Source organism: Plectropomus leopardus, chromosome 24 (assembly GCF_008729295.1).
Source record: "Plectropomus leopardus isolate mb chromosome 24, YSFRI_Pleo_2.0, whole genome shotgun sequence".
In the NCBI taxonomy this organism is placed as follows: Eukaryota; Metazoa; Chordata; class Actinopteri; order Perciformes; family Serranidae; genus Plectropomus; species Plectropomus leopardus.
In genome coordinates this window covers 15661297-15689024 of record NC_056486.1, presented here as the reverse complement: position 1 = coordinate 15689024, position 27728 = coordinate 15661297, and the positions used below count along the sequence as shown (strand labels likewise).

At 38.2% G+C, this 27728-nt stretch overlaps 1 protein-coding gene across 1 annotated transcript; it reads left to right on the top strand.

Moving 5' to 3' along the window:
• The first annotated feature begins 73 nt into the window (after window positions 1–73).
• Window positions 74–27666, top strand: LOC121962918 (pseudouridine 5'-phosphatase). Its single transcript, XM_042513241.1, has 4 exons — window positions 74–151; window positions 1288–1506; window positions 4510–4739; window positions 27067–27666. Exons 1-4 carry the CDS (start codon window positions 82–84, stop codon window positions 27241–27243), a joined length of 696 nt encoding a protein of 231 aa, XP_042369175.1. The 5' UTR covers window positions 74–81; the 3' UTR covers window positions 27244–27666.
• The last annotated feature ends 62 nt before the right edge of the window (window positions 27667–27728 follow it).

Below are 27728 nucleotides of genomic sequence, written 5' to 3'. Positions count from 1 at the left end.
TCACATTTACCGTGGTTCCGTTTTTGTTTGTTTGTTTATTTTTGCGCCACTTCCACGCGGAAGTGTGGTCATAGAGCCAGCATGTCTGCAGCATTAGACAGCTACAAACACGTGAGCTATGTTATTTTCGACATGGATGGATTGTTATTAGGTATTGATTCGTTTTGATTGTTGTATCTTGTAGTTTGGTTTGACGTTTTGGACGCGGTGGTTGTACGTTAAAGTTAAATCTACGCTGACACCGATTCACGGTGAAGTGCTGCAGAACTGCATAGAAAAACAGAAGTTAATGTCCATTTCCTTGCGCATGTTCAATAAAACTTATCACACCGAAGTTTATTTGTTGTTTTTGTTGTTTTTATAACATACGGCTGAATTCGGCATACATATGATGTATTATTTATTGATACAAATTGCAGAAAATCAACGTGTAACTGTTGTTAGTTCGTTTTCCGGCGACTGTGACCAACTTTCCAAGTTTAATATTTAAATGATCGTTTGAAAATTATTAATCAGACATATGCCGAATTAAAGATTTACATCTACAGACCAGTTGTAGCATAATTCTCATCATGATTGGTGATTATATAATTTATACTAAATCCGAACACTTAAAATGACCGCATATTTCAATGAAGTTTGACTTGATCCTTTTAACCTTTATTTTTTATTCTTGTTTTCTTCATGATTAATGATGAGTGCTACATGGGGGGTGTCTTTATTTATTTATTTTTTATCTTATTATTCATCATTCATAAATAAGTTGTTAGATTTGAAAAACTTTGTGATAATGGTTAATGTATGGTTAAATGGATTAAATGGTTTCTGATGGAGGTGTTTGTCATGTGATTTGTACGGAGATTGTCTGAAATATGAAAATCCAGCAATAATGTCTGTTTTTACAGTTTCTGACAATGATGTATGGTGTGATTTTGTTGAATTTTGAAGTTCTATGAATAAATAGCTCAAAAATTTGCAAGAAAATTGTATATAAAAAAAAAAGGGACAAGAAAACTACCTGGAAAAAAAAAGAAAAGCATATTAAAAGAAAAGGATTAACCTGAAAAAGTGCTTAAAAATCATATTTTTTTTAACAGGTAATTATTATATTATGAGGACACTGTTTGAGGTCAAAGCCAACTGTTGTAGTCCCTGTTTGTTTTTTTTAAATTGCTGAAATGATTTTTGGCAGTGCACCAAAGGCTCCATTCATATGCAGCCTTAAATGACATTTAAATGAAAGTTATCCATCTCTTTGCGCTTTCCCCCTTTTTTTTTTTTTTTTAGACACGGAGCGACTGTACACTGTGTCCTTTCAGCAAGTCTGTGACCGCTTTGGAAAGCAATACACTTGGGACGTGAAGTCATCAGTGATGGGGAAAAAGGCTCTGGATGCTGCCCAAATGATCCGGGACGCTCTGGAGCTTCCCATGACAGCTGAAGAACTTCTTGCCGAAACCAGAGAAATACAAGAGAGCATCTTTCCCTCTGCCAAACTCATGCCAGGTATGCCTGATTGATCACATTTAACCTTCAGTAGTTGTATTTTTTATTGTCTTTTCACAAGAGAATACCAAAATATAAAATGGTAAAATGCTTTATTTTACACTCAACGGTGGCCTGTCATCGGCTCTCGTGTGGGCTGCCGTTCTCTTTATTCTACATGTAGGCTGTGTTTGTTTTATGCAGCTGTTTTGCAGCTATGCAACTAATGGCATGTGTGCTTTCCATTTGCAGGATTTTCCTAGAAAACAATGTAATGAGTCACACAAATGTAATCCAATTTCTGCAAGGAATTTCTTCAAATTTGGCACATTCAATTGGACTAAATGAGAAATTGATTAGCTGTGACATTGCATCCATCTTGTTCCCTTCAAATTTGGCACGGACGTCCACATGGACGATGACTTGCAATATCTGAAAAACAACTTGAAGGAATGTCTTAAAATTTGGAGCAAATGTCTACTTGGATGTTACAATAAATTGGTCAAAGGTCAAGGTCACTGTGATGTCATCTGTCTCATTCTTGTGAATGCAAACTCTCAAGAACAATTTCAGTGAATCCCTTAAAATTTGCTACAAACATCCACTTGGATTCAGCATTGAAATTATTCTTTGTAGTTGATCAAAGGTCACGGTAACTGTGACATTATCTGTCACATCCTTGTCAAAACAATATCTCAAGAACAACTTTAGGCAATTTCTTCAAATTTGGCACCAACGTCCACTTGGACTCAATGATGAACTGATCAGAGTTAGGTAATCAAAGGTCAAGGTCATTGTGACCTTGCGTCCACCTCATTCATATGAAAGGGATATTTTGGGGCAATTACTTCAAATTTGGCACAGTCGCCACTTGGACTCAGTGATGAACTAATTAGAATTTGGTGGTCAAAGGTCAAGGTCACTGTGACCTCGCGAAACACAAGCCATAGGTCAAGAATTCATGCTACTTATGACACAATTTCTCACAAATATCTAATAGGATAAAATGCTAAAATGTTGAGAATATGTATACAAAAACTGCTGATTAAAGATAAAAAAAATAATTACCGATGACAAATTCAAGCAGGTCTCGACCGTGACAGCTTAATTTTTACAGTTTCAGTTTTAATTGTTAATAGTTTACCTCCTGGTCTAACCAGCTACTCTAATCATCATAAAGACCTGTTTTTTTTTTCTCGAAATAATTATAAATTGGCACAGAGAGAAAAGCACATCTAATAAATGTGAAACATAAGGCCGGTGATTCAGCAGGTGCAGCAGCCTTTCATAATCTAATTTATCAGTTGAAGCCTGGATTTTGTAAGAATGTCATGCCATCATTGAATTATAATGGGAAACATTTCATTTGTGCTATGCTATTAGAGAGAACAAGTGTTCGCTGTTGAAAACCTCGCAGGAGGACACTATGACCAGGCTCTTTGTTGTTAATATCAGTAGTTTTAGTTGTAAAGGACTATATACAAGAACGTAACGTATTACAGACACTGAAAAAAGCATTGCATTTTTTGTCTTCAGTGCATAATTGTGAGTGATGATCACTAAATTTGGGAAAAAGTGGATATATCAGTATCGGTTATCCAATATTGTGCATTGGCACTAGCAACATTAGCACTTTACAAGGAATCTTGGGGCTTGTAGTCTGTAAGAATTCGTAGACCTTTCCTTGGGCTTCTGGGATTCCTGGAATTGTCTTCAATGCATAATTGTGAGTAATGATCGCTAAATTTGGGAAAAAGTAGATATATCAATATCGGTTATCCAATATTGTGCATTCCAATTATAGAAACATTAGCACTTTACAAGGAATCTTGGGGCTTGTAGTCTGTAAAAATTCGTAGACCTTTCCTTGGGCTTCTGGGATTCCTGGAATTGTAGTTCCATATTCTTCCTGTAGTCTATTTTTGCCTCCCTTGCTGCTCTTTTTTTTACATTGTAGACTCTAACTCTAGTCTTTTGTACAGCTGATTTGCGATTTTACAGATTCATTGATGTCATCAATGGCGTTGGCGGTGGTGTCCTTGAAGCTGATTTCCAAATCCTAGGATAGCGTAGGAATAGCCCGCCTCACTTTTGGCTAATACTTGTTTTTATCAGTTGGATCGGTCAGGTTTCAGTGACGTGGGATTGGTTCGGGTGAAGTCAGTACGTTTCCATGCACACTTAAATTGACCTACGCTAGACACCTACACAGGACTACTGTCCTCGTCCGAGTATACAAGCATGCGAAAGAATCGATTTAATGACAGAAGAATGACAGACGCCGCCATGGTTGGCGGATAGTTTGAATGGACCTTTTTCCAGTGGTGGTATGGAGCATGCACAGTCCAGTTTAGGTCCGACTGAGGAGTACACAAAAAGGTACTTTAAAAAAATAAAGAGAATCTCCTGCACAGTATCCCGCTTACGTGGCTAAAATGTCATTTTAATGGCTGCTGTTTACTTTGTCCTTTTAAAAAAACTAAAAGTAAACTAAAAATATTCAGGTTCTACACTCTGTAACATTTATTTGGCTCAGATGCTACTTTGCAAAGAATTTACAGGCAAGCTGTTTACATTCACTTTGTAGCAGATGCTCCTTTGTAACTGTTCTTTATGCGGTTCTCTGCTAATTAAGTCTGCATTTCATTATGGATGCCGCGAGCGATGCCAAGCGCTCCCTGAGACGTCTTCACTTGACAAATTAAGAGATATTAATTTTGATTTCGAAAAAAAAAAGCATTGAAAGTAAGCTAAGATGTTCTAAAACAATTTCTCGTGCATTTCTTTATTGCAGCACCACACATGTAGTTTTATCGCCACTGAAATACAAGTAAATACTTGTGTTTAATCTTGATTAAAAATTGTTCTAATTAACTTGATCACAGTTTTTTGAGTAGATTGACAGCACTAATAGAAGTATATTCACTAGCTGTGCGGAAAGGAGTTCCATATCTGGATTTTCATTGAAAACATTTGCTCCTATCGTCCAATCTAAAGCGTCTTTTGCAATATGTGCGCCGTTAGGTGTGGAGAGACTGGTGCACCATCTGAAGAAGCACCGGATCCCGATCGCAGTGGCCACCAGCTCAGCTGGCGTGACGTTCAAGTTAAAGACGAGCCAACACGAAGACTTCTTTAGTCTGTTCGACCATATTGTCCTGGGTGATGATCCCGAGGTGAAGAACCACAAACCTCAACCCGACTCTTTCCTAGTCTGTGCCAGCAGATTCAACCCCCCGGCTTCTCCAGAGAAGGTACGAACTGCAGATTATTACACACTTTAAAGGGACAGTTGACCCAAAAATGAAAACTCATTCATGCCACATGCTGATACAAAGTCAGGTGAAGTTTTACAGTCCACAAAACACGGGGAAAAGGCGTTGCACTCATCTCCCGAACAATTAAAGCAAACGGAGACCAAAAAAACAAAAAACTTAATGAAACTGCAAAATGTCTCCATACTGCTCGTCAAAAGTAATCCAAGTCTCCTGAAGCCCAGACGTGCCAATTTGTTTTGAAAAATGTCACTGCTGTCATTTTTTAGCTTTGTTGTGCTGTGCTGTTGGACTCATTAATAAGGTTGTACCAGATTTGGGTGGTTGAAGGCCGAAGGTTAAGATCACTGTGACTTGTTTTCGAAAGTATTTGCTTAAAAAATGAAATACTGCCTGAGTTATTTCTTGATTATTGCACCATTATGTCAAGTCTATCTTTTCACACTTCTGTCAGTGCTGTTTGTCTCCCCGTTTGACCACCAAGGATGTGACCAAACATGCACGAGCCTATCAGAGGTTCGATACTATAATGCAGGCTGTGGTGACAGGGCTAACTGATGGCTTTGAGGTGTTATAGTTCATCACTAGATACAGTTGTCATGTCAGCTCATTAGAAACAAGTTTTTACTTTTGTAGATGTGCTTTTTATGTCATTATATTTCAGTTTTTCAAATGTCATTGCTTTTTTTTTTACACCGACGTGTAAAAGTCAGTTTGCCTAATGCACTGAAAAACACGAGTGGAGCTCAGATGAACTCCGAGCTGTCAGTCATCTCCACCTGCTGCCGAGCTCCTCCACCTTAATTACAGCTCACATACAGCTGCAGTCTCATTACTTCTGTCTGACTAACTGCTGTTCCCTTTTCTCCTCTCTCTTTCTCTCTCTGTCCCTCTTTCTCCAGTTCCCTTCTTGCTGTGTAATTTCGTCTCTATATTATATGTTAATAACTCTCCTTTGTAACATAGTAGCCATTAACTGACGAATGGTGTTTATACAGTTCATCTTGCATATATATTGTTTATTGTGCAATAAAAGCTGGTATTCAAATAATGGTAAAGTCCCAAATCGAGCCCAATTAATACTGGAAGTTTAGGGCCGATGCTGATCAACATCTATGGGATATTTGGAGCCGATATGAAATAAATAAAAGTGAATTTTTTTCTGTCAATATTTAGAATTTGCAATATGATAAAACTCCAACACCAAACTTTGTCTAAATGCCTCAACTTTCAACATCAAAATTAACAATTTTAAGAAATTAAATGTATCAAAATTACAAAAATGACATAAATTAAATTTAATTAAATAAGACTAAATAAATAGGTTTTCAGCTTTCAATATTTCTAATAATGTCTAATATTTAATGTTAGTTGTCTTGTTAGTCTCTATTTCCCATTGAAGCCAGACAAACGTCTCCTGTTCGCCTATTTTAGATGCAGGAGGAAATAAGAATTAAGAACTTTTTATTGTAATTCTCTGCTGCGTCTGTGTTGATTATTGATTTGGAGTGTGGCAGTTACATAATGAATGCAGTATATGCTTTTATGCGGTTAATTTTTTTCCTTTTTTTTGTGGTGTGTAAATATTTTTGCATTATATTGAAATGTAAAGTAGCACCAGCAGTATGTCAACACTGCATCCTATATTTAGTTGTATTTAGCTGCCTGTTTGTCAGCCAACGGCTTTATATTTGCACCTAATGTGTTCCATTTGCAGTAATGCAGGCAGGGCCTGATGTCAGCCGCTCTCAGCACACACACACACACACACACACACACACACACACACACATTTACTGTGGCACTTTGATCAAAAGTGGTGAGCTTTCAGGGTTCATGGGCTGTTTAAGATATATTTTCAGACACTCTGGAAGCCTTTCGCAGTGTTGAGTCAGTCTAAAATAGCTGCCAAATATCTCACTAAAAGACAGCGAATAGCAGTGTGAGGCCTGACCTACTTTCAGGAAAACTAGACCACATGTAAAAATGGAAGTATTATGCTAATTTGAACAAATCTACTGTTGATCTCTGTGCAGTGCCTGACTTGCTAATGAATATGTAATTGAATGACATGCTCGCCTTTGTCGCCGCGGTTTCATTCGGTTTTAAACTCTTTTTGTGTACAGTTGTCGCGTCCTTTTAGGAATATGCTGAAAGTGATATCAGCGTTATCAGCTATAAATCATGATTGTGGCATTTATTTTTTTTTATGTTTTGAGGATTTTTTAAAAATGATGTTACTGAGCCAAAGTGAAGCTGGGATGGAACTGAGAGGACTGAATGGTGCGGACTGTTTTTAGATTACAGCTAATGATGCGCATATTGAAGAAAAACACTGTAAAAACAAAAGGAAAAAAAAATGTTTTAGCTTGAAAAAGTTAGCGTCGTTTTTAATTCGACTGAATTTGAGAGTACGAGTTGAGGCACTTAACGTCTCAAATTCAGTCAACTTTAAAGTTACACTGAGTTTTACTAAATGACACTCATTTTTTAAGTAAAAACAAATTATCTATCACACTCCAGCTGAAAACAACCAGGCTGCATTGATATATATATTTCTACGATGAACAAATTTCTCTTCATTTTAAGCTTCAGTCGCTGCTATGACAACTCAGAGAGCGCCTTTTCTTTTGAATTGGTATAATCCGAATTCTCTCCTGTCAGTCATCGTGCCTTAAAACCAAACCGCGGACTTTTTATGTCCTTTTCTAAGCGTCGCCTTCAACCAGCACATCCTCCACATTCACATTTGATTGGAACAGCAACAACGCGCACAAAGGTTGAACTGCAAACATGCCCTTGGGATGTAAATTATGATAATAGAAGAGAAAAATAAGTCGATTTCTTTTTTGTTTTTAAAAGCATGAAAAGTATCTTTCATCGAAGTGCCTCTTATTAACATCCGCCCACTCATATTGCATTCAGCATTCATGCAAACAGGTGTGCATGTGAAGCAAATAACTGGGTGTTCAGACATTTACTTTTTTGTACAAATACATCTTTAGAAATGTTTTGAACAATAAAACGGCCATGGTACAGTGTGCAGTGTGAAGTGAACGCATAAAATGAATCTGCAAACATAGAAATAATGTAACCAGTGGCTGGAATAATATGTTTCCCGAACTAACATGGAGCACAACATAGCTCTTTTACCTCATTAACAGTTTGACAGCCTCCATTTACCTTGATGGACTCTTAAAAACTTAAACAGGCTACATCCAAATTTGTTGTTTTAGTACCACTACAGTTAATGGAGGACGTTAAAATCCAACAATAAAAGTGTCGATTGAGCAACCCCAAATACAAATGTGAAGGATTACTTTTTGTAATCCTTGTTTTTTGTCAGATACCTGTCATGAGCATTTAAAAAAACAACAAAAAAAAAAAAGAATTTTGATAAAAATATGCCAAGGGAAATGTCAAAATAACCAGAACACTATATTTATAATTATCATAGCTAAATTAAAAAAAAAAAAAAAAATTTACATAGGAGTATTATTTTTTTAGGCACATTTTCTCGTATTTTTTTTTCTAATTTTTTTGCTCATTTTTGGGTCATTTTTTCTGAAGATGCTCGTTGTCTTCTCGCTGTGTTCTCGAAAGAAATCAAGCCAGAAATCAACCCTTTCGAAAGGTTCAGATGACTAGAAATGGAATTTGCATTTAAAAATAAATAAATAAACGGCATTCATACGGTAACATTGTGAAAATTAAAATACTGCAGTATGCAGTATGCATGCCAGGCCAGTAGTTGGCGGTATAACTTTGAAATGACACGCCATAGAACTACGTGGCCATAATGTTCGCAGAGGATCTGCGCATTGCCAATTTTCACGGTACCAGACGATTTTTCAAAAGCTTTTTTAGGCTCCCAAAACACAGTTGTTGTATGGTCGAAAGTTTAACATTTAATGCAAGAACCGTTGCCGTGTAAACAGCAACTTAGACGGTTATTGACTGTTTTAGGTAGGCCCTTTTAAAAGTATCTAAAATAAGTTTTATCAACCACTCGCCACAGCGAAACCGTGGAAATTTGTCTTGATTTCTGTCAAAAACATGCAAAGAAGCAAAATGAGCAACGAAGAAGAAACGACGCAAAAATTTGAAATTGAAATCAGTAAAAAGTATGAGAACATTGCCTGAAAATGATTTTAAAATTTAAAAAAATAAAACCAAATCAAACAAGTAAATCAATAAAATAGTGCTTAGAAAGTATAATAAGCCGCAATTTTAAATATGTAATTATGACCATTATATATTTAGTTTTCCCCTAGCTTTTATTCTTTTTCCCTTTTAGACATTTTTCACCAGCTTTTTAAAAAATAATTTTCTAAATCGACTCATTTTGTGCAATTTGTGAAACATTCACTACCAAGTTGCCTTTTTCTCATATTTATGACAGAAATTATACCAATTTGTTAAGGGATCAATGGTTTAAATGCTCGTCTAAAAAACAGAAGAAAATCAGATGTTCATCGTAATTACGCCATATTAAAGGGACCATTTAACATGTGTTAACTATAAACTCTGCATTCAAAAATTGGCTATTGGATGATACACAAACCAAGAGAAACCATCCAAAAGTGAGCTATCGTGGCGTTTTCCTCTCACCGCATTTGGATATTTACAGCCTAATTTAACACGGCGATCTGAGGTGTCCAATTGATACATTCTCGCTAACTCTTCCCTGCTCTCATCTGAAAGGTTTTTTTTTTTCGTCGCTGCAAATAGGTCTGCCTGTGGCACGGCGCACCTGATTTTTTAATCTGGAGCCAGCCACGGTTAGGGCTGGCATTTTTCTTGATGAGATATGAAACTAAGGCTCAGAGGGGGAATCGACAGAGTGTTCAGTGGAATAACGAATGATGATGCGTCACTCCCCTGCTCCCACTCCGCGACAGGAGAGAGGAGGAGGAGGGGTGAGGAGGGGTGAGCGGCAGGAGCGCTAGACAAGAAAGGAGGAGAGCAGACAGAGGCAAAGCGAGAGGGAGGAGGGAGGAGAGGAGGTGGTAAACAGCCGTATGGTAATAACACGTATCCGATTGTCAGCTCCTCGTGCCCTAATCTCAACTCCGATGAAAAAACACCAGCTTGATTTTTATTTGGTAAGAGACATTAGAAACAGGTCGATAAATGCAGTCGTACGTGCACACCTCGACAATTTTTTAAATTAAAAGATTGTATATAGTCATGCAGAATCATCAATATGCATTAAAAAAAAAAAAAAAAAAAAAAAAAAAAGCTTATATGTATGGAATATAAAGACTGTCGGTGCCAAATTCTTGTGCTGCCCTCCGAATTTAAGCAAATTCAGAAATGAATAAAAAAAAGACAGTGAGCAGCTTGATAAGAAATGTTCCATAAATTGCAAGAATTTAGTAAATTTAGAAAATAATTTAAAAGACCAAAAATAAAATAAAATTAACAATATGGAATTTTTTTAAGGGAGAAATATACAATTGTAATATTCAGAATTACATCCTTAAAATTATATTATGACTACTGTATTTTTTTAAGCATTCTTTTTTTTCCAAATTTTGTTTGCCTCGTTTTATAAAAAAAAAATGTATTTATTTAACTAGAAGAGTCCAAAAACTCGGGTCATTTTCTTGTACTTTTTACAGATTTCGTTGGCGAGTTGTCTCTGGTCTCAGACATGACGTAGGACGTTGAACACGTAGTGACGTTCAGCGATTTTAGGACATTTCTAGGATTTTAGGACATTCTAGGACTTAAGGAAGTTTTTAGGATTTTAGGACATTTTTCTGATATGAGGACTTTTCTAGGACATTTTTCAGATTTTAGGACTTTTTTAGGATTTTAGGTCTTTTCTAGGGCTGTAGGATATTTAAAGGTATCAAGGAAGTTTCTAGGTTTTTAGGACACGTCTAGAATTTTAGAATGTTCCCAGGATTTCTTGGATTTTAGGATGTTTTTAGGATTTCAAGGCGTTTTTAAATATTTTTTTTATATTTCTAGGACTTAAGTAAGTTTCAAGGATTTTGGGGCATGCCGAGAATTTCAGAATATTTCTAGGATTTTAACATTTTTCGAGGATTTAGGACATTTCTTAGCTCAAGGACATTTCTAGGACTTCAGACTTTTCTTGAGGACATTTCTAGGATTTAGGGACGTTTCTAGGATTTCAGGGTATTTTTAGGATTTTAGGACATCAGGGGCTTTTTTTTTTTGATAAACAAGCTCTATTTCAATTCTATTGATACACAACCAATTCCTGCTGTAAATAACTACATTTTTATTGTGAATTAGAAAATGTTTGGACGGCCACCCAACACCTTTTTTGGTACCAAATATGGCCCGCGGGCCAGAGGTTGAGTATCACAGGGTTAGAGTGTGCTAATAAGGATGGAAATAGAGAATCGCACCTCTTCCCACTCAAATATTCTAGTAGCATGTAATTTGCAAAAATACTCCAAGGCCGATTAAGTAAATTAAGCAAATAGTGACGATTCAAATTCAATCAGTAGCCGTTAAAAGTATATACAAATAAGCATTGACGAGCAATACAAATCTATTTTTTGCGCTAACTATTCTTTGAACCTGGCTTTTGGTAGAGTTAAAAAACTGTCCTGTTCAGAGCTATTTTATGAAAACGTCCCCCGCAGCAAAGCAAATATATTACTAGATGTGATTTAATGTGATATTGAGAATGCCAGGGGCAGAGCAGAGAAAGCCTGTCCCTCTCTGTGAACACTGCAGTTCAGCGGCCTCACAGGTGAGTAATGTGGTGTCGATGCTGCTGTCTGGCCCGACCAAAAGTGAAAGAAAAAGCACTGCTCCCTTCTCCACGGAGAGCAAAGACATTTTTCACAACTCCAGAGTAACACTGTTGATGAGACAGGAGATTTTACCAAAGGTGTGCTCAGCGGCCTGAATAAGATTAATGAAACATGAAAGCGAGCTAGTTCATGCCCACAGTGAAAGGGAGGGAGAGAGCCAGAGATAACTAGTTCTTCCCCTGCTATTAATCATAGAAGGCATTACACCAGGGGAAGGCTTTATAATCCAGACATTCAAATCAGGATAATTAAGACATGAACTTTTCTATCTGAACATTAAATTGGCCCATTACTGCTCTGACAAAGCTCGCCACGTCCACCTCATACACGCTCGCCCATAGATTCTCAAATGCATACCTCTGATTTTATGTAAAATTGTTAAATGTATGCAAATGCAAAGTGGATGAGCTCATTTAAAATGTCGGTGGATTCTGTGTACATTTTTTTTTTTTTCTCAGAGTCGACTGTAATCAGTCCGATAATCCTTTCATTTTGCTCCTGCATGATTGTGGATTTTGGTGTTATTACCCTGGAGGCGAGCCGATATAGACAGCAGGATTGTATCATGAATGAATGGATTTTATTTATATTGAGCCTTTAATGTACATACTGCAAAAAAAGAGCACGCATTTAAAACCGTACAACTACGCAACACTCCTTCAATTAAAAAATGATAGAAAGTCATAAAAGATTACAACAGAGAGCTGCTGGTTATAGGCGATATTAAAATGATACATTTTGAGTTGTGTAAAACTGTCTACTGAGTCAGCAAGTCTAACATTTAAAGGCGGAGTTTTCCATATCTTTGAGTTGTTGCAGCTTAAAGTATCATCCCCAGAGGTTTTCGTGGTGACCCTGAGGGAAGTTAAACGAGCGGCGGGAAATCTCTGGGTTCAAGGAGGATCGTAAAACAATAGCAAGTCTGTGATATAAAAGCGGTAAGGCCAGATATTTTTTAAAAATCAATTTAAAATATACAGAGAGACAGTCTCATTTTGGCTTTGTTAAAACCCTGGCAGCGGTATTTTGACTGACCTGTAGATTTGCGATGGCTGCTTTCGAGCAGAGCATTGCCAAAATCAAGAACAAAAAGGTTCTCAGGATCTATCTGGATCTCACCTAGACCAGGGCGGTATCACAGTATTACAGTATACTAGGGTATTAAGAAATCCCAAAGGTACAGGCACTCCTCTTTCTGTTAAACTCATTGTATCTAGTGCACAGCAGGCACCAGCAGAGCTCAGGTGTTACTTTTGGAACACATAAATTATAAAATGCAGTTTTGGTTGATGAATATCAGTGATATAATTTAAAATGACACAGATTTTCTTGTTTGAGGTCTTATCTGTAAGTCCAGTTGTCCCAGTTTAGTCAGAACAGGATAGTTTTGGACCAACTAGCAGAATCAGGTAAGGTCTTGCCTCTCCAGTCATTATTCGTATGCACAGTCAGTTAAATTGGACAGATTTTAGGACTTAGGGACACATACGGTTCTGTGTCTTCTTACAAGAAGTACAGTACAGATTTAGTACTGTTTCCCAGCATGCCTCAGAGGAAATGCCTGTTGGGTTTTAACCCACTTCCAAAGAGGAAAATCATGGGAGGTATCGATTTATGGACTTTTGCCAAAAAACAGACACTTCAGCGACTACTACATCCTTACTATTAAAGCTGACATCACATTGGTGGTACATGTGAGTCTGCATTCAGTCTGTACTTGTTTGCAGATCCTAGAAGTAATTGTGATCTGCATATAAAGTTTTAACAGCGTGCCGAGTCGCAACGTGGCTCTTTCTTTTTCGACCTCAGAAATATTTCATGTCTGCTTTCTCATAGCTAGTTTTAGAGTCGGTCCTTCTCTCTGTTGTCTCATCCCAGCTGGACTAATGTCACAAACCTAAATAAATCATCAGTGAAAAAAAAATGCAGCTGAATGAATGTTGCAGCAAAACCACAGAGCTCAGTTCTCAGCTGTCCGGGCATCGCTTGATCGGCTTTTTTTGGTCCTTATTCACCTCTCCTTTCAACTGCCCAGATCTTCTTCTGTTCATATCAAACAAACCAGAAACTTCAAAGAAAGAGGAGAGGAGTTTTTGAGGGAAACACCTGCCAGATGAACAAGGATCCTGCTCAGATGTACTGTGGAGCTTGTGAGTCTGGCTCATTCATCGCAGGCCTTCTCTTAGTCTTTTTTACTTTTCTTTTCTGTGTACGCAGGCAAATAAGGTTGTTTTTTATTGCTTTTGTTTGCTTCTCTGCAAAGCTGAGTATATAAAGCTCGACTGAGAGCCTGTTTACACCTTATAGTAATATTTATTTAGGGACTACTTTTGATCGGATATCACTTTCCTGCTCTATACGCAGATCCATCCATCCATCCATTTTCTTCCGCTTATCCGGGGTCGGGTCGCGGGGGCGGCAGCCTAAGCAGGGAAACCCAGACTTCCCTCTCCCCGGCCACTTCGTCCAGCTCTTCCCGGGGGACCCAGAGGCGTTCCCAGGCCAGCTGTGAGACGTAGTCTCTCCAGCGTGTCCTGGGTCTTCCCCGGGGCCTCCTACCGGTGGGACGTGCCCTGAACACCTCACCAGGGAGGCGTCCTGGAGGCATCCTAATTAGATGCCCGAGCCACCTCATCTGGCTCTTCTAAACGCGGAGGAGCAGCGGCTCTACTCCGAGCTCCTCCCGGACGACCGAGCTTCTCACCCTATCTCTAAGGGAGAGCCCAGCCACCCTACGGAGGAAGCTCATTTCGGCCGCTTGTACCCGCGATCTTGTTCTTTTTCGGTCACTACCCAAAGCTCGTGACCATAGGTGAGGGTAGGAACGAAGATCGACCGGTAAATCGCAGATAAACAGAGGTCATTTTATTCACAATGTTGGAAATTGACTTGTTTCCATCAGTCAACACCACCACCTAATGGGTTGATCCTATGTTTCAAAATAACATTTCTCCAATTGTGAAATGTGTCAAATCAGGCTCCTGAGATCGGATCATGAAATAGTCCATGATTTTGGGTCACTCCAAATTATTCGACTTCCATTTAACTACAATATAAGGAGAATTGAACCGTTTCTTGTTTTTTACTGGCTTATGTCATTATCAACCCGTGTTCAAACCACGCAGTTTGGTTTAGGAGCAGTGAATTAAGAGCTCAGAAATGAGAGAGTATAAGAAAAGGTTCTCACACAGGCTGGATAAAGTCGGTGAATTCCCTTTTGGCCACGGGAGCTTTGGATGTGCAGATAATGATGCTGCAACAACACGGCAACTATGATTCAGGACTTGCCCCACCCCCATGCCTTTATTGGCTTTCATCCCTCCGAAACTATCAGGGGTTTACAAGGATTCACACAATACAGAATCAACACTGTGATCCAATGTGAGGGGTGGAAAAACTCGCTATTTCCAAGCTGCAGTTTATGCACTTCTAGCCATTCATTTATCACTTCAGCCATTTCATTTTTCTCCACTTTGATGCTTTATTGTGCCACATGGCCAGAGTCATTCATAGAACAGATGCATCTGTTGTGATAGAGAAGCTGTGAAAATGAAAACGATGCAGGGAGCCTTAAAAGGTTTCCATTGAATGCTCAGAAAACGGTCCAAACAGCGCTCAGGCTGAGAGGCTCACTTTGTGTTTTTCCTCCGCTCTCTAAAATATTCAAGATGCTAAGCTTTTGGAATAAACTCTGACAAAATATTATGAGTTGGTGAATGGTTTAAAGTGCAGTGATGGCCAAGTTGATTTAAAAAGCACACTCTTCAGCCCTCTTGCATTCCTGCTATCTACTGTAACATATGACTTGCTCAACTTGCATTCAGATATACAGCTCTGTCCCTCCTCTGTTTGTATTTTCCTAGCTGGATACTTTATCATCACAGACTTCAAATGTGTGGGTTAAGCCTGCTGCAGGGTCCTCCACAGATCACAAGCAAAGGAAGGCAGGGTGGCTGTGAGATTTGCAGACACTCATTTTGGCTCAATGGTGATTTTTGATTAAGTCCTTGGGCTGTCCACCGGCTTTTCTTTGAGCCAATTGCAATCTCTTTACGCTCAGCACAGCGGTAAGTTATCTCCTAATGAAAACACGCTCAGTAATAGCTGCCTCTGTTGCGAATGCATTGTGTCGGTCAGTAAACATGTCAAGCTGTGTTTCGTTCTCACCAGTTCCACAAAGAGCCTTTTAAAGCGAAAGTCGCACGAGTCGACTTCAAACAACATACAGATTTCACTTTCGATAGACCCTTTGATTTGCTAAATTTGATTGGAACAAAGAGTGTAATTCAAAGTAATGCCAGCATACAGTATCAAAGATATATCGTCTTCCATTTTCAAAAACATTATACCATAACAGGGTTGTGAGATACTGAAATACCCTGCAATTATGAAAAACTGCCAAGAGCCATGCAGCGCGCAAAGATATAGACTGATATAGACTGGATAAGTGTATGTTTTAATACGCTTAATTGGCCACAAAGTGGGCTCTGTGTAGAGTTAATAAGCACTATTTTGCACAAGGGCATGGTGAGATCAATAAATTACATCTGGAATGGTTATTTTTACATATCAGTGTTGCCGATAGCTCTGGCTGGATGCATTGTTTTGCATGCATTCATTCCCGTAAACGCAATTTCCCAAAGCCTGAAATTCTTAAAGTTTGGCACAAACATGCACTTGGACTCAGGGAAGAAGTGATTAGATTTCGGTGGTGAGCGGTCAAGGTCAGGATTGAGATTGTCTGCCCACTTTGTCTTTGTTTCTCCCAAATGTATTGCACATCCAGCTGCATGTTTACTGCAGTTTCAGTGGTTAATGAAGGGGCAAAAGGCCCCTTCATTATCTTCCTACGTGTAGTATCGAAACATTTTAAACTATAAGCAGCCCTAGAAACAAACACAGCTGTTTGTCACTGATACCTAAGATAATATTATAACTTGAAATTTCATTTCCAGAATGAAATTGAAAAAGATCATGCCGTTTCTTACTAGAAGGAATGAGACAAAGGAGAAAAGGTAGAGGTGACAGGCTGTAATATGCTATTTTAACATCTTTAGACAAGGACAGAAACTCTGTATTGGGAAGTTTAACACATCGTATCCTACAGTCTAACACTTTCTTTGTAAGAAAGTAAAGTTGAGTCTGAGATTTGACCCAGCTTGACCCAAAAGTCATAGCTGGCTTTTGAGAACAATTCCTCACATTATGTGAACACAATCTATGTACACCACACATGCCACACATTTTCCAGCCTTTGCCAGCTTTGTCTTTAAGTAATCCCATGAAAACCTGGGTTTTATTTTTGCTCTCCACAACAAAGATGGGGAAATTTTACACATCCTTCGCCCACGCTGCCCTTGGCTCCAAGATCGTTTAGAAAATGCGACAGGCAATCAGACACTGTCACTCTTTCACTGGTGAATGCAGACGAGATAGCTTCCGCTTACCCTTAATCTCCTAAATTATTTGACCTTGCTCATATGTGTGTTTGACACATGCATGGATGTGTCAACTTGTTAGTCTCACATCATGCATCAGCCGTGCATCTTTACTGCAAAACAGCTGTATTTGATTGCTACTGTTGTCTTATAGGTTTTCTTTTTCCGCAATGACTCTTTTTGACTCTTTTACATGCAGTGAGCAAGTCATTCAAAGGAGAAGCAGAAGGCAATGCCTTCCTCAGGTCCAGACATTTATTTAGATGCCACGTGACACACTTAACACCACTGCAGGCCAAGTATACCCTGCAATGGACTTGGCAGTGGACCCCCCCAGCAAGACTATGTTCAGGAATGGCCCGAGGAATGAGACAAAAGACCTTAAGGCTTCAACTTGGCCTGCAAATTTCTCAAATCCAAATCTGATCGAGCATTGCAAAAACCTCAGGAGCCAAAGGATCCACCTCCTGCTAGAGGTGTCTGGTCCGAGGAGTACCAAGGGGTGCCTCCTGGGTACCAGAATGTCCCATTTTCAATCAGATTGAGACCTGGGAAATTCGGACTCCAGGTCGACACCTTGAACTCTTTGCCACATTCCTAGGGCCATTGCTGAACAGTTTTATCAGTGTGGCGTGGTGCATCGTCCTGCTGAGGGGCCACCGCAGTCAGGGTGTACCCTTGCAATTTGGGGGTGTCCTTGGTTTGCGACGTTGTTTGGGTTGCTCGAGCTTGTTTAACAGCATTCACATGAGCACCAGGACGCAAGGTTTCCAAGCAGACCATTGCATGAGATAATGATTCTATGCATCTCCGAGGGTTGAAGTAAGCAAATCAGAAATAAAAGAACATAACTGCAACATGTTACAGTTACACGATAAAGGGCAAATACCCCATCTATCAAGAGTGTTAATTGTGTTCTTCCAAGTTAAGTTGGAAGGAAATTCGAGTAGCTTATACGTGTATAAAAAATACTCTTTGTCTTTGAATTCCATTCAGCATCAAAACGTTCAGTACTTTGCCCAAATAGCTATCTACAAGATCCATCCACTCCTAAGTCAGTTCCACTGGGTGTTATTGTGCAGATGTCAAAAAGATGAAAACATGGCAGCTGCATCAAACAGTCCACCACTTTTTGAACTGATTCCCAGTCCACCTTAACTGGTTAAGCCAAGGAGCCAAGTATGGAGCTACAAAGGAAAATACCCCAAGCACAGCCAAGAGTTAAAAGTTGCTACAAAGGTATCCAACTCCGACGCAGAGCTGCTGAGATAGCTCGTTTCTTTTCCTGGCATCATTGGTATCGGTGTCAGAATGCCACTGAGCAGGCTGTGAAGCATCATAGATGTTTACAGTACAACAAAGACCTATTAGGTTGTTTCTCTGGTGAACATTTTTACTGTGACAGATCCATTCCACCGCCGTGTGAAGGTTGTTAGGCAGTCGGTTGACACATTGCATTCACCTCTGTGTCACATGCCGGCAAAGTTGAATAAGTGAGTCAACTAGGGCAGGCAGTTCTGTTGATGGTGTAATTTATTTAAAATGTTTCTGCTGTAGACGTTGTTACTCTCAGTGCTGCAACACTGATCAGCCTGACATCTCTGCGATGGCTGAAGGTCGTAGTTTCCAAATTGGGAAGTCGTTTTTCCGATTTGGTTGTCTTAATGTGCTTTGCAACAACATGGAAGGTGCAAAGACGATGGTTTGCATTTTAATGCAAAAAGCTTTTATACAATAGGTTGATAGCTGGTTACAGTTAATTCTTGTATTTTTGTATCTTTCTATATTTTTTGCATTAATCTTCAGTTAACATTAATATCATACTACTCTTAACATGTGATCAAAAATTGATATTTTATACGCGAATTGTTAAGAAAAGTTTGACTTTGACTTTTGCCAATCATGTTTATGCATTTACGAGGTCAAGTCGGCGACTCGGGTTTTAAAATAACCTTGTTATCAATGATAGTATACTCGCCTGGCATGCTTTAAAGGTTTGCTGGATTGCAGCTAAAAGTAAATTATATCTACTTGGAACAAAACGTAGTATGCAATTTTTTACCGTCAATTGTTGACATTGTTTCCATATGTTTCCTTTATGACATTTCCGCTGCCCTGAAACGTCACAACTGGACATCTCAGGTATTATCAAAATTTCCCGATTTCCCACTTCTAATTACGACTTCGGAGGGCCGTCCATGTTCCGATAATTCGTAAATATCGAATTGACTTGATGCATATCCAGCTCCACTATGGTAGTTGTGCAATATGCCCCTTTTTGTGTATTTGCTATTGGACCATCTTCTGCTTGACCTATTTCATAAAAAAGGTTGCATGTTAGCAACATAGATAACTTTTTGACACTGTACATTTTGTACTTCCTCTATGCTTTATGCTTCTTTTTCCTGTTTTTTTCGTCTTATATGAATTTATGCTTTTCGACTCAAAGCCTGTTGCAACGTCTATGTACCTACAACCACATTATCTAGCTGTTAGTACGATTTCAGTCGGACTAACATGTATTGTAAAAGTCCGGTTGTAGTTAATAATGCAACTTTTTCTAACATTATGTGTACGTACTGACTGACTATCCTGGAAAATAGGTGAGCATTTTATATGTATCCAATTTAGTTTGAGGTTATATGAGTTCATATCGACAAAACTAATTTTAAAGTTTCTGTTTTAGAGGACATGGAATAATTTTATTATTCATTTCGAGTTTACATCTGTGAACATGCTGTGCCTCCTGATATTTAAGTCCTCTCCAAAGTGATGTCCTTGTATTTTAATGCGAAGTTTGTTTTCTTTGTCTGCTAGAAGAGCTGCTTGTCCTTCAACTCCCTTTTTAATTGACTCCGTTTGAGAGTTTATTAAATCAAAAATGTCTGTGTATTTTAATACCGACATTAAAATCATATTATCTGGGAAATAACAGAACAACAACAAAAAAAAAATGAAAGAGGAGAAGAGAGCAAGACCTCATAAAAGCTCATCTACAAGAAGGTTACCGTTCTCTTGACTGAAGAGATTTTAAAAAGTTGGATTTTAGACCATCAAGGATTTTGGGACATTTCTCCGATTTTAGGACATTTCCAAGATTTTAGGACATTTCCAAGATTTTAGATCATTTCTTGGATTTTAGTTTATTTCTTTATTTTTACAGCGTTTGTAGGATTAGAGGACATTTCTTGGATTTTAGGACATTTCTAGGACTTTTGGACATTAGGGGTTCAGCAAGGACCTCTGTGTGGCACTTTTTTGATGCTGCTTTATGCACTCTGATTTATGTACACCAAAAATACGAAAACAACAGTGTGAATTGCCTTATTTTCATTGTGAATTCGAAATCGTCGAGTAAATGTATGTAGCACAGCATCATGGTGATATCCTATGTCCGAACACATGCTGGTTCTGATTAGGAGCACCTGTGGACCCTGTCCTTGGACATATTCTTATTGAAGTGCTGTCCACAGCCAAAAATTCTGTCTGCAGCCAAACAAGGTCTGGGTCGTCTCCAAATCACAGCACGCAGGCATCGGCTGCTGTCCTCTACCCACAACACACTCCTCTAAAAGAGTCGCCTCTGTGTTGTTTTAGTGGGCCAGTTCTGTTTGAGACAATAAGAAATGTGTGTGTGAGTGTGTGTGTGCGCCAAACAGAGACAGTTTAAAGCTCTGGCCTAACCCCACATCCCCTTTGTCTTGTCTCATTCAGCTGTGCTGACTCGGGTACACAGTGAATCCAGATTCAGTTGGCTCAGATGAATCTTGCATGTGTTTGGGTGTAGGCCTGAGGACAGGTTGTAAATCTTCTATGGCACCTTTTGAAGAGGGGCGGGGGTACTGCGCCTCCTCACAGTTCCACACACAGGGAAGGGAAGTCATGAGACCAGCTTGCACTGCTGGGAATAACTTTAAAAGCTTGGTCTGGGACTTTTTTTTTGTTCAGTGACACTGATAAACTGTACACCTTTCTACGGCGACAACTGCAAATGAGTCTGAAACAACATGCTCTTTATTTGAAACAGGGCTTTGTATTCCTTCAATCCCAGCAAAGGAGGAGAATGCAGTTATTTAATCTAGGCAGGATTTTTTTGCTAAAAGCAAATCGAATCTAATAAGTTCCTTCAAATTGACTGTGCTTGGTTGGAGGCTTTATGTTTTTGGGTCGTCCAAACTTACGTCCTATTACCTGATCGCGATAATCAATTGATGGAATTTCTTCAAATTTGGCAAAAACATTCACTCAGTGGTCAAATTTCAAGGTCACTGTGACCTTGCGTCTGTCTTAGTCTTTTAAACTTTAAGGGAATTTCCTCATATTTGGCACAAACATACAGATGGATTCAACAGAGTAGAGTTTGTTAGCTATGGCTAAATATCTCAAGAATTACGTTTTTAAAAAATATATATTTTGGCACAAACATCCACTTCACAGAGGAACTGATTACATTTTGGTGGTCAGAGTTCAAGGTCATTTTGACCTTGCATTCCTCTCATTCTTGTGAGCATGATATTTCAAGAACGCCTCGAGCGAATTTCTTTGAATTTGGCACAAACCACCTGGACTCGACGATGAGCTTATTAGACTTTGGTGGTCAAATTTGGAGGTCACTGTGACCTTGCGTCTGTCTCATTCTTATGAACTTGAAAGCCTTGATGGAATTTATTCAAATTTGGCGCAAACGTCCACTTGGATTCGACTTGAACTGATTAGATTTTGGAAGTCAAATGCCAAGGCCACACAGTTACAATGATCCAAAACTGTTAAAATCAGAGGATGCTTTTAGCATTTTTGCCAATTTTACTCGATGAATGACATTGACAATCAAATATTATGCCTTTTGTCAATTTTCCTGTCAGATGGTTGGTTATTTCAGCAATCGTTTTTGCCTTATTTTGTCACAGAAATAGCAGATTGCAGGGTGCACCAGATCTGTTAAATATATGAATATTTGCTGTGTTATTGTCGGAGGGGAAAAGTGCACAATGTGCAGCCGTAAATGAAGCATCAGTGGGTGATATATGTGTGAATAAACATTAAAAACTCTCAGCTCCGCTAATGTTTGACCTTCTGTCAAAAGCATCCGTGATTTTTTTTTCCCCCTGATTTGTCTCTGTTTGCATCACTGAGTGTTTTTGCTCAGATGTGCTCTGAATTCAGGTTACGAGGATTTGTGTTGGCAGGATGAGGTGGTTAAACTCTTTTCTCACTCTAAAAGGTGAGTAAAGTCAGTTTCAGTAGATCTACCTTGTTACATTTTTATGAGGCTTTTTTGCTCGGTGGCTGCTCGTTTAACAAGCAGAACACCTCCTCTTTGTGTGACAGCCACTGCTGGGAAATGGATTGGGGCCATAGTCAGCAGTACTTAGCTATTGATGCTGCTGTGGTTTTCCTTTTGCAGTCACTTGAAGTAGAAATTTGTACCTTTTACTGTACTTTCTGACAATAACAGTTGGCTATATTTATTTACTAAATGGTAATGGTAGGTGTTTTGGATAAGTTACACTTGTTTCTAGTCTGTATTTTGCTGCTTTTATGTGATATCGGAAGGTCGGAGTTGGGAAGTTGTTCTTCTGAGGTTGTAAAGTGGGAACAACGTTGAAGATGGGTTGCATTTTAAAGCGTGTTTAAATAAGTGGTTGATAGCTGTTTCTAGTATATTTATATTTATATATATATATATATATATATATATATATATATATTTTTTTTTTTTTTTTTCTACATGGACAGCAGTTAACATTAATTCTTCTTCTTAATTCTTTCTGACATTTCTGAGAAATCTCCTGAAATTCTAAAATGTCCCAAAATCCCAGAAATGTCTAAAAATAAAAAAAAAAACAACCCAAACCCTAATTTTTTTTAGAAATGTCTTGGAATTCTAGAATCATCCTAAAATCCTAGAAATGTCCTAAATTCCTAGAAATGTCCTATAATCCTAGAAATGTCCTAAATTCCTAGAAATGTCCTATAATCGTAGAAATGTCCTAAATTACTAGGAAAGGCCTGAAATTCTACAAATCATCCAAAAACCAGATGAATGTCCTAAACTTAGAAACATTCTAAAATCCGAGAAATGTCATAAGTTCCTGGAAACGTTGCACAATCCTTGAAATGTCCTGAAATATTAGAAAGATCCTTAAATTCGAGCAACTTCCTAAAATCCTAGAAATGTCCTTGAATCGTCCGAAAACCCGAGGAGTTTTTCCTAAAGTCCTTGAAATTTCCTAAAATCCTGAAAATGTCCTGAAATCCAAAAAAATAACTGAATGCAGAAATGAAAATGTGCTAAAATATTAGAAATGTCCTAAAATCCTAAAAAGTCCTAAATTCCGAGAAAGGAAAAGAAAGTCCTAAAATCTCGCAAAACTTCCTTTAATCCTAAAAATATCCGTAAATCTGCAACTGGCCCCTGACCTCTTGTGATTTTGCAAAAGTGGCCCCCGAACAAAGTCAGCGGAGCATCCCTGCTCGCCGACATTGTTCCACACACAGTGTCGTCCAACCAGCTCGAAATATTTTGTTCTCATTTCTGTAAATTCCATCTGTAATCCAACCGAGTCATCAATCCACAGCGGGCCGCAATGCATCTGGTTCTGTTTTCATCCGTCTCAATAGCGCGCACTGGAGGCAGATTAAAGGGTCATTTCACGAGCTCATTGGGTAATTACCAGTTTTAATTGCTCCCAATCAAGGGAATTAGCAAAGGCCTTCCGTTGTGCGCTCGGTTTCCTCCAGCCCTTCAGTTTCAGGCTTAGTGACATCACAGGAGTCAATTAGGGTTTAAAAAGACTCACGGAGGCCTCTTTGTTCTACCTGAGTATTAGAGTTGGGCCGAACAAAGGTTCTTAAGGCTTTTTCCGAGACTTAGGTTTTTGTGGCTTCTGGAGAGCTTTCGACTCATTGTGTGGATGTTTCCTTTATTCACGCTGGAGTGCCATTTCCAACCACAAAGTTAAAGCTGTGCTTTAACCCAATAATGAATTCAATATCCACAGCCTTTAATAAAAAAAAAGGAGACAAAGAGGCATTTTAAATCCAGATTAAAGGGCAATTTGTGCATAATTTAAAACTAGAAAGGCACTTGGAGAGACCTCCGCCAAAGCTAAATGATCACGATGTTAACAAAGGTGAAAAATAATTTGTCTCTCTGCCTTAATATTTGGATCTGCAGCAAAAAAATTTAAATAGTTCTTTTTGGGCCGTACCTTAGCGATTTTCATTAAAATAGAGCTGAACAAACAAGTCAACACACAAAGAAAACATAACCTCCTCTTTGGCAGAGGTCAGAAAGGCTCAATATTTGATTAGTGCAGTTTTATGAACTGGGTGTCGGATGACGTTTGCAGGAAAAAAAACGTCGTTTTAGGGAGTGTTGCAGAAGAACCTTTGGATAACTGTTCAAACTGTTTGAAAACAAGCTAAACTTTTACCCCCCAACAATGAATCTTCCTTGAGATCTAAACTCACAAAGGATATGCATAACGGCTCGTGATTTGTTCACGCTTCCTACCTTCATAACCGCAGCCTTTGTGTTGGCGAACGCCCCTCACACTGCGCACTCTGTGACATAAAAATGTTCATGAATTCAGCAATCCTCTCCGCTTTTCTCTGCTGTATTCATGAACTATTCCAAAAGAAGCACAAAAAAGGACTTTCGGACAAACAATGAAGTCACCGTGATTCAGAGCCAAGGACACTTCCCAACAAAACAGCGTTTTTGTGCAGGAAACGCTCTTCCTGACCCTTCAACCTTGTTGAATGGCTAATACATCTGTTCAGCTTTGACAACTGCTGAAAATACGGCCAACTTAAGTCCATCTTTCTAAGCTTTTGTGCACTGAAGTAGTGTTTGTGTAAGCTTCTCAATTGCTATTATATAGATACTTTGGATTTTAGTGCAATGTAATTTATTGGTGTCTTCTTCTACTCTTTAACTAAAGTGGTGTAGATGTTTGATTTGATTTTTAATTCAGTTAAATCCACAGATTTTGACCCGCTCAGGATGCGATCTTATAGCACGCAATCCCTAATTTTAATGATAAATTGCACTAAAAATGTACAATGAATAAGTGCAGAATTCTGTGCTGTAGATGGTAGATATTTGATTTTAAATTGAGTTAAATCTTCAGATTTTGACCTGCTCGGGACGCAATCTTATGGCACACGAATCCCTAAATATAATGCAAATAATTATACTGGATGTATTTTTTAATTAAAATGCAAATAATGTATTTATTATTAGAGTGATAAATGTAAAAAGTACATTTTAGAACAATTTATTATATTTGGAATATAAAATTTATCTGAAAATAGATTGAAATACACTTAAAAGTTAAAAAAAGGAAAGTATTGGTAATAAAACAAAGTATATTGAAGTGTCTCAAAACTAGTCTATTAATTATGGTGTTAGTACATCCAAAAATGTCAGTATTTTAGGACATTAATCATGTGCTCATGGAAGTTTACTTAGTGCACTTCGAATTCATTTTTTCAGATGTCAATAAACTTTTAATGCACAATTAATATATTTAAATTTAAAGTAAAATCTGTTTATGCAGTTTAAGTAAAATGTATTTGATTTTGTTACAAGCTCTCTACAAAAACAAAATCCACGACCAGATGAACATAAAAAGACCATTCAAGCATGGAAAAACGTAAAAAAAAAAGATAACTAAGATAAAACCCAACATTGAATGAACAAATAAATAATTGTGTTTATCGACATTTTGAAAATATCGCTTAAGTTTTGCGCAAATCTTTTACGGAAATCCACGTATTGAGACAATACGCTACAATTTTTGCCAAATTCTCAAATTTAAGTCATTTAAATTATCATTAAAAATTATATAATAAATCATTAAATCAATCCATTCGTCAACACTAGGTATTTCTTTCTCATTTTTGTACTTAAATTCTAATTAATTCCAGTAGAATCAAGGTTGAATTGTAAGTCTGCAGCAGTCGAATAGTTGGTCTTAACTGTTCCTCCTTATAATCACAGCACTCAGCCTCCACTCAAAGTGATTATTGGATACTGAAAACTGATTAACCTCCCGCTGACGTCTCAGCCGCATTAATTCACCGCAGATGTTGGAATATTCTCGTTGAACGTGTGCACGGTCGAGGACTTCAGATGCCAATTAGCTTCCGCTTTATTCCCATTTTTGCTCGGCTCGCCGTGTCGCGGTGACACAGTTCTGCCTCACAAATGACATCGGTTTCCAAACGGACGTGATTCACTGCGGCAGCGACTTGTTTCGAATGCAAGAGACACTTTTCTTTGACTCCCGAGAGGAGAGATGCTACTTCCCCGTGGTGAAATTCACAAGTTCATGCCATAATCCCCTATTTTTTGGTATATCAGGCAGTAATCCTCATGGGTTAAAAATGACATGCAATCATGCATGCATTCAGCTGAACTTTTAGACTCCGACTGTACACGCTGGGAGCAATAAAATGTTACAAACTCATAAATACGGGGGTAAATAACACTGGAGGAGTAGTACTTTACTGTATTGCTGTTTTATATTTTATATTTGGGATATTGGGATATTACGTGCAACTGTAACAAAGCACAAAAAAGTGTTTCTGATTCTGATAAAATGGATGATTATTGCTCAAAGTAAAGAAAATTACACTCGATTAGGATAGGAGGAGAGACTTGGAGCAACTTAATTTGTTTCAGAAGCAGGCGAAACTATTTCAGACCACTGGCAGAATTTTCTCCAGCTTTTAGTTTTGAAAAATTAAAACAAAAAAAACACAAAAAATGAAATAGAGAACCCTCATGCATTCTGCTTCAGACAATAGAAAGACAATAAAAGCCACTGGAGTTTCTTTTGGATAATGTGGAAAATGTCTTAAAAACTTAAAAACTTGTGTTCATAACTGTAATAATTAATAATAAAAAAAAAAGCTTTCTGGCCCTAATTGTCTTCCGTACATTAGGGAGCACCGTTGTTATAGGAATATTTGGTTCATCGCATTGAAAATAGAAATGTTGCTCCATGGTTCTGTGTTGTTTCGGGGGTAAATCCGGGATAAAATCATTTTGTTTTCCAGTGTTTGGTGTTTGAAGACGCTCCCAACGGCGTGAAGGCGGCGCTGGCTGCGGGGATGCAGGTGGTGATGATTCCGGATGACAACCTGGACCCCGGCCTTACCCAGGAGGCCACGCTGCGACTCAGGAGCATGGAGCAGTTTGAGCCGCACCTCTTTGGCCTGCCCGCGTTGGAATGAGCCAGAATCCCGAAAAAAAAGGGAGATTTTTTGTCAAAAAGTAAGATCTTTTTTTGTTAAAGCAGGAACGATAATTCTATAAAAATGTTCGAACGCAGCAAATTGGCTTGCTCGATAAAAAAGGCGGCGAGCAACTTGGCAAGAAGTGTGACGCAAATTGCAAGAGGTTAGCAGATTTAGAAAAAAATTGTAAAAACCTATGCACAGAATTATGTTAATTATATATTTAAAAGTAATTTACGGATTTTTGAAAGTGCATTTTCTTCCAGGTTATGTCCTTTTTTAAAAAGTACAAGAAAATTGGCTGAAAATTTGTAAAGAGAAACACTAAAAAGGTAAAGAATCGATAGAAAAATAGAGAAATTGCCTACAAAAGGTAAAAGGTAATTTTTCCTTTGTTTCTTTTTCTTTTTATCCCAAACATTTTACTCTAACTTAAAAAAAAAATAATAATAATGCAATTTATATAAAATAGCAAAAAAAAA

Excerpts from the sequence above, each read along its gene's own strand:
- LOC121962918 (XM_042513241.1), top strand. The coding sequence starts at position 82 with ATGTCTGCAGCATTAGACAGCTACAAACACGTGAGCTATGTTATTTTC. Across the intron at positions 1,507-4,509 it reads CTCTGCCAAACTCATGCCAG|GTGTGGAGAGACTGGTGCAC; the intron begins GTATGCCTGATT and ends GTGCGCCGTTAG. Across the intron at positions 4,740-27,066 it reads CCCCGGCTTCTCCAGAGAAG|TGTTTGGTGTTTGAAGACGC; the intron begins GTACGAACTGCA and ends TTTGTTTTCCAG.